The sequence below is a fragment of the Mangifera indica genome, chromosome 11, assembly GCF_011075055.1.
Source record: "Mangifera indica cultivar Alphonso chromosome 11, CATAS_Mindica_2.1, whole genome shotgun sequence".
Taxonomy (NCBI): Eukaryota; Viridiplantae; Streptophyta; class Magnoliopsida; order Sapindales; family Anacardiaceae; genus Mangifera; species Mangifera indica.
In genome coordinates, this window is record NC_058147.1 from 2905715 (window position 1) to 2916068 (window position 10354).

Genomic DNA, 10354 nt, shown 5'->3' on the forward strand with positions numbered 1-10354 from the left:
ACATGAGATAACCAATTGTAAAGCATCAACTGCAATACATAGAAGTGAAAATTGCAGGACAAATAACATCAAAATATTTTTATAGATGGAAATTATGCAGGTGTTCATTTGCAGGGCAAGGCTCCACATGTACAGACTCACAGCAGATGAGACCTGAATGATAAATTCAGGAAGAAAGATCTAGGGTTGCCTTCTGGATACCACACTGGATAAGAAGGTGACCATGGAGTTGCAAGAATGACATGCAACAAAGATTTGATAAATTTAGGTAAATAATATAGAATGCAAGGATAAAATTTGAGGGTTCTTCATCACATGGGAACTTGGCAAAAGCATTAATTTACTAATGCAAATCAAGAAACTTGGTAAAACTTTTATTGAATGATTATAAATAAATGACATCTCAAATCCAACAGAGCAGAAGGTTTTAATCCACGAAATGAGTTGTAAGTTTGTAACACATCTATACTTTCAGCCTAAAATTGACATTCAACCCAATTGAAAGAACAGGAATGCAAATACCCCACTTAAGTTATCTGGTCACATCTTTGATGGCTTTGGGAAAATTTCGGGAGTGAATTTCTGTGCAGCACTAAGGCTTCCCTTAATTTTCATTGCACCCCTGCATATATATCAACTATCACAGAACAATTACAATCAACGAACAAATTTAACAAAAAGTAACATTAAAAAACTCAGAAGTCTGTACCTCATGAAAGCAATCTGGGGATTCATCTTTCCAGTAGCAACCTTGAGAAAATCTTCATCCTTGAAAGAAAATGTAGCATCAGGCTTTCCTCCTTCGTATGTACCTAAAATTTTCCAAAATTCACTAATGAATTAGTAGGACAATCAAAAAGTTCATCATAAAAGTATACCATAAATTATTATGAATAATATATAACCGTTTATACTCACAAAAAACTGGATCACAGTTGTCAATGACTCAAAAAAAAAAAAAAATCAGATCAAAATCTCTAACCTTTGATGACCTCTCCCTTCTTAAGATCAACAATATAAGTAACCTCTTCAAACCCAATTTTCTGCAATTCATAAACATGGGGAAAGTAGAGAACTATTTAATTTGGTTCAGAAATAATAATAACAAAACAACAAATAAGAGAATCACTGACGTATGGTTAACCTTAGGAGCAATATTGATCTGATAGACAAGGCCGATTTTCTTAGTGAGTTCTTTGCCAGCGTCAGTGTCGAGATGCTGTTTCATCTGCTCCAACAACGCATCAGACTTGAGCTGAGTTGAGTTAGCCATTGAATTTCGCTAAAATTCCTGATTGTTACAAGGATTACAGAATAATTATGACAATGAGAATAAGAGCGTTGAAGGAAAGAAACGAATTTATAGTATTTATTGTCCGCACGAAAGAGGGGAGTGGAGCGGTAGGGGATCGTGCTGACATTATTGATTGCCGTTGGCAGGAATTGGATGAGGTGCGGACACACATCCCAATTCCGAAGTTTTAAGGGCACTGACATTTAATAAAGATAGACTTGGACCTACCCTATTCGTAATGGTCTTAATGGCCCAAGGCATGTAGTCATGGGCAAGGTTAGGCCCCATTGGATTAACGTGGATAAAGACATATCATTCTGAGAATTAAAAAAACTAATATTATATATATTTATTTTGAGAATATAAAAATATCCATATTTATATATTATTATATATTAAATATTATTTTATTTTTAATTTAAAATTATTTAATTAAATAATAATATATATAAATATATATATTATGAATTATATTTTTTTAAATTCTTTTTCATAAGATTTATTTATTATTTTGTTTTGTGTCGCTAAGAAAACACAATCATCTCCTGTTAAATCAAGCCCATGTTATAATCTTTATATCCTATTATTAGCACAATTGGAGTAGAAATAAATTTCAAGATTGATATTTGAATTAGAGAAGCTTAGATATAATATTTCCATGTAACAATTTATCTTCATCTTAAGGGTCACCGTAGAGGGAAGAAAATACAGAAAAAATCAACAAACTTACTTGAAGGCAAAACATTTACAAATCATGTAGTGTAAGATGGTTCGGTACTTCATTAGAGATACTTATAATATTTTTTTCTTATGTATTTACAACATAAACTTTGTTGAAGCACTTTTCTCAAAGATTAATAAAATAATCCTTAGAGGTAGGTTTTCGATTAATGGGTTAAATCACTATAAAAACTTATATATATTTAAGCCACACAATTTTATATTATGAATTTTAGTTAATATCATTGTAATTTATCTCGTACAAGGTTTAGAATTATGTATATTAGTTGATGATAAGTATAACACCTCTCTTCAGACGAATACCTGTAAAATACCTATATTCAGATAAATATCCGAAGAGAATATATATATGAAGAGACAAGTCAATTTGAACATCTTCTTACTCAGAAAAGATTATCCCGCATTGCTATTCTAGGGTGGGAATTTATGTATCCATGTAATGCAACTATATTTGTCTATACAACATAACTTATATATACACTCTTAACATAAATTGTCCACATGTTTCTGATAAGGTGCTAAGTGGTTGAAATGTTAGGTAGGTAACAAGGACCTACCACTTTGACAATTAGTGTTCTTCAATACACAATTATTAAGGGACAAAATAAATCTTACCCTTTTAACAATAGTATATACTTTTTTTAAAATATTAATTGAACTTCCTAAAGAAAACCAATTTATGTCCTAATATGATCTAAATAATATTCCCTCTCAAAGGTCAGAAAGAGGAGACCTAAAATTAAGAAAAATCAATGATGGACCGACATTAAGCATACCATATTGACCCGATTTCTCTTCTTTATAAGTTATTATTACGGTTTAGTATATTAATCCAATTTAGTTTACATTGGTAAAGGCTTTGGTAACAAACACATTAACACAGTTAGATTGGGCACCATTCTCTTGGTTTTTAGGGATACATGATCTGTTTAGTTAAAAAAAGAATTATGATATGCATGACTAACGATATCATTTTTTTTTATTTCAGAAATTAATAAATTTGATAAAATATTAAATTAAAAAAAAAAAACTTAAATTCGAGTTTTATCATATATCTCTAATTATTGTATCATATACTTATGAGTCAAACTAATATAATCGGAATCTCCGATTTAAAAAAAAAAAAAAAATCTTCTTCCCGAGAAGATAGGGATTTAACTTTTCATGGGCCTAGTCTGTCTAGTTTGTTAAACCTAATAGATGATGGTGTTGGGCCTAGCCAGTTTTGTCCCGTATTACTGAAATGAAGTTGATGACTGTAAAGGCATTCGGACGTCGAAGCGGATATGGCAATGGCGTGGCCTTTCCTCATTCGGGGTATCTTACAGGTCAGATTTAGCTAAGCGGGAGCCTCTTTAACTGCCTCTGGTCAGAGCTATTCGATTATTTCATTTTTATGGAGTTCCATTTAGTCTCTTCTGTTCTTATCGTTAGGCGCCATTCTAGTCTCTTATTTCGCGTAAACTTCAGTGAACGATCAGTGTTATCTGCTCTCAGTATAACTAGCAATTCTAACACAGCAAAATGTCTCACAAGGATCATGCGGTTTATATATTTTTTTTTGTTGGACAGTGTTCCACCTCTTTCTGCTGCTTCAATCTAATGCAGAAAAAATGGTTCTGTTTAAAATTTTGGATTTGATTTTACAATATTATATATTTTGCCTTTCTTTTTCCCTTAATGGCTATTAAGTTATATGTCACTCAGCGAACAGAATGAGAGAGTAATGAAAATTTTGAACTCGGTTGCTCCATCCATAATTTATTAAATGAAATGTCCATGGTTTATGTAGATTCTTAGTTTTAAGTGCTATATAGATCCTTGTTGTGAGGCTTGCCGTGTGCTGTCATGCAAAATCAATATACTCTTTATAAAAAAGGCATCTTTGAAGTTTGGAAAGAATCCAGGTGGAGAACTTGATTCTAGAGTTTCCTGTATGGAACCCAGCTTGAATACTCATCAAGCTTTTGCGTGAGTCCATTTTCAGTACTAACAGTACAGGTTTGGGCTTTTTAAAACTTAGCCACACACAACAACCTCCAAAAATGAACGGTGTCATTGATGGCAAGCAAGGGGAATTATGCGATGAAGATAATGATCTCTGTCCTGTTAAATGTCTTAGAGAGTTTAAGACCCATGAAAAGGTCCTTAAAATTCTTGAAAAGGCTAGAGAAACAGATCCTTTAGTTGTGGTAGATTTTTTTTGAACTTCTTGTGGAAGCTCCATGTACATAGAGCAAGGGTTTGCAAAATTATACTAGGGATCTGGTGATGAGGAAGCTACAGTAATCTTCTTAAAACGTAATGTGAGTATTTCATTAGCTTAACTTTTCAAGATTGCATACAACTTATACTTGCTTACATTAAAAAATGCCCAGAGTGCTATATGGAAAACATGACTACTTAAGATTGTATGAGTGATAAGTTAAAGAGTGCCTACTCTCCTGCAAGCTACTGATTCTGATCCATGTGTTTTTATTCGAACTTTGCATGTCAATTTCATTGTTGATAGTGAATAGCAACCGCTTCTGCTTGAGAATTTGATTTGAAGTGTTGATTTATGGTTATGGAGAATAGATCCCTATTTAGGAATCCTGCAGAGTGGGTCTTGCCCTGCCCTAGTCAGTTGATAATCAGCTGAGCTTGGAGTTCTCTTACAAATACTAAAAGTATTTGGGTTTCATCTTATCCTTTTCCTTTTTCGATTATTTTTTTTATTTTCTTTTCAATCATATTTACTAAACATTCAATTCTAATTATATGCTGTCTGCTGCAGATAAGTAATTGATGAGTATGATGAACAATCTGAAGTAGCTGAATGACTGAGAATAAAGGTAAATTATTACCTTTGATTCATTTTTCTAAATAAATATGTTTTTTACATTGTAGATACCAAATTCTTGGAAGTAATAAGGCTAAAGTTTTCATGTTATAACTTGGTTGCTTTTGGAGGTTTTTACTTTATCTGACTCTGATTCCTTGATATGAAGCGAGCTACAAGATGGTTTATACTGTTGATTTTGTTTTACATCAAATCACACCTGCTAAGATAATTGAAAATTTGGATTTGGATGGAGCAGAGGGCACAATCTTTTTAGGTAAATGGCTTTCCAGCAAAGTTGATAAAAATGAAAAACGATATTGGAAGAATATCACATTTTCTCATAATTTTCTTTTTATGGTCTTTTTCTTTCTTAAATCTTGCTTTCCTTGACTGAATTTTAGATAGTATCAGCATATGCAACCTAATCTATGAAGCATTTGTAGTTTCCTTTTTTCCAGTAACATGATTCATTGGTTGTCACTTAGATACAGATGATGCCCCTCTTCAACTTTTACAAAATGGAGTTTTACTGGAAGCATTCCAAACCAGAGACAGAGATATCGTCACCGCCATTATTAAATACTCATCATCTACATGATTAAGCTAATCCGATTATATCTTCAGAGCTGTTCTTCTGAAGTAAAGGTATTTTGGACTGATTAATCAAACATAAATCAACAGACATTGAAAGTTATACATCCCTAAATCTCATACATGGAATGTACATGAAAAACTTTATTGTGTTTATGAGTCAATATTGCAACTTTCTAACAGCCTTTTACTGTTCTGTTATGAATAATGCCAATGCTTGTTGATCATTTGCTTGTGCATTGAACTAAACAAGTAATATACAGTGCTTATCTAATACATCCAACCTTGTATTTGAGAAGCAAGGTCCATTGCTTGTAGTTACAGGCCTGCAGGCTACAGGTATGCCATTGTGGAAAAGCCTGTAGATTCATTACTACCGAGCTCTGTTAGCCACATCTTGTAGGGTCCATGTAATGTAGTATGCAATGTTTGATTTTTAGGGAGTGCTCTCCAGCCAGAGGCACTATCTTTTTCTTTCAACTTGACCAATCATATAATGACACATGGCTCTCTTGTAGCCTTTCATGGACTACAAAGCACATGATTGGTTGCTCTTTGGGAACAAAGATGTGTTGATAGTTAAAAACAATATCTTTAGCTAATTCAAATGTGGGGCAATCTCAGCTTCATGATTAGACCAAAACACAAGAATCTTCACAATTTTTATACACAGCTATGTTATCAGCTGAGTAATATTCCTTTGATTCTTTGGCCGAGAAACACTTGGTATAACATTGGCTTGGTCCATTAGAACCTTTTCTTTCATTATACATTGCACATATTAATTAAGAGAATCCGAAGTGCCGGTTGCACTGGTGAAAGAGATTCGACAACAGGATAAGATAAAAAAATAAATAAAAAGAGAAAAGGCAGCATCCTCTATCTCCATATGCTTGAAGGGGATGATCTAGTTTTTTTAATACAATGAATATTGCTTGGCAGATAAAATAGAGTAATGGTGGAGGCTAAATTCTAGAGCTGTATTGCATCTCAACTATTATTATGCACTGTGTTTCCTTTCAGCTTGTAGATTCTTTTCAAATCTGGCAGGAAGCCCTTGTTGAGGGATTGGGAATGGACCATACTGAATCCCATTTTCGGATCCAATCACTTCCCACCTGCAAAAACCAGCAAAAACTTCATTGTCAAATCACTTGTTTAACCATGAACACTATTCTTTTTGCTTTAAATTTGTATCATAAATTTGTCACATTTCAAGGGAATAATTGTGATTTTGATTACTGCTAAACAGGATCTGCTGTTGAAATGTTAGACAGAAGAGTGATTTTCAACTATACCTGAATTTGGAGACCAAATGGTGGGTCATCACAAGCATCTCCAGCTTGGCAAGCTCATTTCCAGGACAGGAATGTACTCCACTTCCAAATGGCATAAATGTGTTGGGCTTTGGCGCAACCTTCACATACACCATGAGGAACAAACAAAATTTCAGGAAAAGACTTGTTTTAAAACTCACAAACACCTCAACCATAAAACTAGTAAAAAATCTTTCACCAAAAATCAAGAAAAAAGAAACCCCAACATAAACATATTTACCAATTTATACCTCAAATCTTGAAGGATCAAATTTTTGAGGATCAGTAAAAAATTCAGGATTGTGGTGATTGTTCCTGAACAAAGGCATCGCTTTCCATCCTTTTGGAATCAGGTACCCTGTGGCCAATACTACCGTCAGTCATCTCCTTAAAATGCCATTTTTAAGTTCCTGAAGAGGTCATGTTTGCTTTTAAACTTTTTACACAGTTTAATTTGATCATCTTACCCTTGTATTCTACATCAGCCACTGCTTCTCTGAAGGTGAAAGATATAATGCTTGCCATTCTCAGACTCTCTAATATGACCTGAATAAGTCCATTTTTCCCTGCTGTTAGTAACTTAGTCCAATAAAAACAAGCTTTTCATTATAACTAAATGATTGTCTTTGCCATGTGTTTGTTTACCTTATTAGTGAGTGGCATATTTCTAGTTTGAGACCAGCTCAACGGTTGATTACCTTCTTCATTTACTTTGCGGATGGCCTTCTGTTCAGCCTACAAAGACAGCATCACAAATTACCATTGATAGGTATTTCAAAAGTAAAAGACAAATTAGAACAGGGTGTATGATTTGGCTATTTATGGATACCTTTACAGCCTCTAGAAGTTTCGGGTTGTCATGGAGGTACTTGACAATCCATGTCATTGCACTAGCAGTAGTATCTTGAGCAGCAAAAAGCACTCCGATTATGTTATCTGCGATTTTGTCATCAGTAAGTGCTTCTTCTCCCTTTTCATCTTTGGAGTTCAACAGACAGCCCAAGAGATCCTTTTCAAGCAATCCATTCTCCTTCCTTTCACGAATAATATCACTCAGTATTCCACTTAGCCTTTTTCTTGCCTATAGCGAAAAGGTCAGTTTTTGAGACGCTATTCTACAGCTAAGAAGAAGGAGAGAACAAGACTACTGTTATTTGCTTACCTGTAAGGCCTTTTTGTAAGGGGTTCCAGGGATATTTGTGGGAAATGAATTATAGCCTTTATCAAGTATGCCGTAGTTTTTCTTAAGCTCTTCTCTGTAATGGCCCTTCAAATGCCCGAAAATAGCTAGTATACCAACTTCAAAAGAAAACTGCGAAGGACAAAAATAATTAATGAAAACTATGTCAGTTACAAAGCAACAAAAGGCAGCATAAAACTAGGTCTTCCAAAGAAGAGGACAAGTATAAAAAAATTGTTCAATCATTGGTACGAACGACATTGGGCCAAACCGAACCTTTTTCATTTCCTGAAAGGTGTTAATGACTCGCCCGCCGTCCCACGAGTCCAGGGCGGAGGCTGCTGCCGTCTCAATATGCGAAACCAGGTTACGAATTGCACCAAGGCTCAAGGAGCCTTGAATCAGCTTCCTTATGCGAAGATGGTAGTCTCCCTGGTGAAAAAAGAGTGCAGAGGGACCGATCAAACGTTCTTTGCTCTTTGGATACGTGGGTTTGAACAAATGAGCTTGTGTTACCAATACAAAGCGAGCAGCCTCAGGGCTAGCCAACATAACACATGGGCAGCCAAGAATATGAGTCTTGAAAATTTCTCCATACCTAAACCATGTCCACCATATTTCAATATTTTTATACATGCATAGAAGAAAACATAAATATGACATAACAGCTAGGAGATGAAGAGAAAACTGAAACCTCTTTTGTTTGGAATCAAAGAAGACATTAGGGTCTTGAGAATAGAGTTGCAGAGTCTCTCCAATGAAAGGCCATCCCATTGAGCCTGGAGGAAGCTTCGCTCCTTTTTGTAGCTTCCTCTTGTCCCTCCTTAGAGATAAATATGATGTTACAGATAAGAGAAACACAAAAACGCAAACCAAAATTCCAACCATCTCTCCGTCTTCCAGCTCTCTCTTTGTCACAGGTGAGTGAGTGAGTTAGCTCGAGGTTAAATGAAAGATTTGCTCTGTGGTGTCTCCAGTCACTGGATGGAGAAACCGGTGCTTTATAGAGAGAAGGATAAAGGTAAGGGACAAATGTATAGGTCAGTTCAAATTGTTGGCGCAGTATGAACATACAGTAAGATTCATTCACGGGCAATTTTCTCCATCCATGGTTCTCAGTTCTCATTCAAACATATCCAAAATGTCTAAGATTTCCCCAATGTAAAGTTAAATAACATACTTATATATTAATTGTTCATTAACTCAATCTACATTAATCCTACCACATTTAGATAAATATTATTATATGTATCTATTTTAGATGTATAAATATATACATATTTATATATATCATTATATAATTAAATATTATTTTATTTTTAATTTAAAATCATTCAATTATATAATAAGATATATAAGTGCATATATATTTGTATATCTAAAATAAATATATATAATTTTATTATATTTAGATACAAGAGAAAGGGAAAAAACAAAAAAAAGCTTGGCATTCATGGATTCGTGGCCGCCCATCTTCGTAGAATTTTTGAGATTGAACCAACAAATTCTGTTGAATTTTCTTATGGCCTTTGCGATATGAAAATGAAACACAAATGTTTGCTGGCCTCTTGGCTGATTCTGCATGATATTTACCGGAGAAAAAGATATGCTTTTACTCAAAAATCTTTTTAGGAGCTCATAGTTACTACTTTCATGAAAAACAAAATCTGACCCCACTTGGAAACTAAAGCCATCCAGAAATTTACTCCGGCCAGATATATTTAAACTGGTAAATAAATTAAAATATTCCAAGAAAGCCCGTTCTGCTTTCTTGATTTTACTAGAAAAAATGATGTGAATGGCAGAGACAATCTCTTCAAATATTTTTAGGGCGAAAATAAAACTTTGATCAACTTCTAATGGGTAGTTTAGATAGGTAATCAACTTGTGACTAAACCGCCGTCCTCCTTCTATCATTCACATGCTAATATCAGAAACGACTAGTGGTTTCTTACGACCTTAACAGACTTTGTCATAAGTCAGAAAAAAGAAAAGAAAAGACAAGGGAGTTCTGGGGAAAGGAAAAACAAAGTTTGGATTCTGAAGGACCATTACACCTAACTGCTTAAGTATTTTCTCAGAAGGATTAGAAGATTCGTTGCGGCTAACTCATGTAATTGCGGAAACCAGAAAATACTGAAGGCCTACGATGGATAAAAGATGGAAATTAGAGATGGGATCCAGCTCAACAAGGATAAAATTCTTAGGATCTCCGAGATAGGGTGACTCGTCTGGTCCTCACTGGGCTGGTGCGACACCCATATTTGTCGGTATGTACGGACAATCTTGCTTAATTGTTGGTGTAGACTGGGAAGTCTCTCGATCGTAGGGCCCGATCTTTTCGGTGCGCTCACCGCTACTTTATAATTCTCAGCCTCTTCTAAGGGCCTTGTCAACATCTTGGCTAG

The 10354-nt window shown here is 34.6% G+C and overlaps 2 protein-coding genes and 1 long non-coding RNA gene across 8 annotated transcripts; 1 reads left to right on the plus strand and 2 right to left on the minus strand.

Moving 5' to 3' along the window:
• Positions 1 to 353: 353 nt before the first annotated feature.
• Positions 354 to 1481, minus strand: LOC123228965 (sterol carrier protein 2-like). Its single transcript, XM_044654497.1, has 4 exons — positions 1145 to 1481; positions 983 to 1043; positions 710 to 812; positions 354 to 622 (listed from the first exon to the last, which is right to left on the minus strand). Exons 1-4 carry the CDS (start codon positions 1271 to 1273, stop codon positions 541 to 543), a joined length of 375 nt encoding a protein of 124 aa, XP_044510432.1. The 5' UTR covers positions 1274 to 1481; the 3' UTR covers positions 354 to 540.
• Positions 1482 to 3279: 1798 nt separating this feature from the next.
• LOC123228554 lies at positions 3280 to 7398 on the plus strand. Of its 6 annotated transcripts, XR_006504727.1 has the most exons (6): positions 3290 to 4341; positions 4548 to 4704; positions 4812 to 4869; positions 5026 to 5133; positions 5345 to 5504; positions 6703 to 7398. It is a non-coding gene; the product is annotated as an uncharacterized LOC123228554 (long non-coding RNA). The 6 variants fall into 6 exon arrangements; XR_006504724.1 differs by having other exon boundaries at positions 3280 to 4704; XR_006504726.1 differs by having other exon boundaries at positions 3290 to 4704; positions 5351 to 5504.
• On the minus strand, positions 6174 to 9086 carry LOC123228553 (abscisic acid 8'-hydroxylase CYP707A1-like). The gene is made up of 9 exons (XM_044653957.1): positions 8641 to 9086; positions 8223 to 8544; positions 7929 to 8078; positions 7596 to 7847; positions 7412 to 7501; positions 7234 to 7312; positions 7018 to 7124; positions 6749 to 6867; positions 6174 to 6568 (listed from the first exon to the last, which is right to left on the minus strand). Exons 1-9 carry the CDS (start codon positions 8832 to 8834, stop codon positions 6451 to 6453), a joined length of 1431 nt encoding a protein of 476 aa, XP_044509892.1. The 5' UTR covers positions 8835 to 9086; the 3' UTR covers positions 6174 to 6450.
• Positions 9087 to 10354: the final 1268 nt, after the last annotated feature.

Coding starts and splice junctions, on each gene's coding strand:
- LOC123228965 (XM_044654497.1), bottom strand. CDS start 1,273: ATGGCTAACTCAACTCAGCTCAAGTCTGATGCGTTGTTGGAGCAGATG. Junction 1,044..1,144: donor AGATCAATATTGCTCCTAAG/GTTAACCATACG, acceptor TATGAATTGCAG/AAAATTGGGTTTGAAGAGGT. Junction 623..709: donor CCCCAGATTGCTTTCATGAG/GTACAGACTTCT, acceptor ATATATATGCAG/GGGTGCAATGAAAATTAAGG.
- LOC123228553 (XM_044653957.1), bottom strand. CDS start 8,834: ATGGTTGGAATTTTGGTTTGCGTTTTTGTGTTTCTCTTATCTGTAACA. Junction 7,313..7,411: donor ATATGCCACTCACTAATAAG/GTAAACAAACAC, acceptor GGACTTATTCAG/GTCATATTAGAGAGTCTGAG. Junction 6,569..6,748: donor CATTTGGTCTCCAAATTCAG/GTATAGTTGAAA, acceptor TGGTTTTTGCAG/GTGGGAAGTGATTGGATCCG.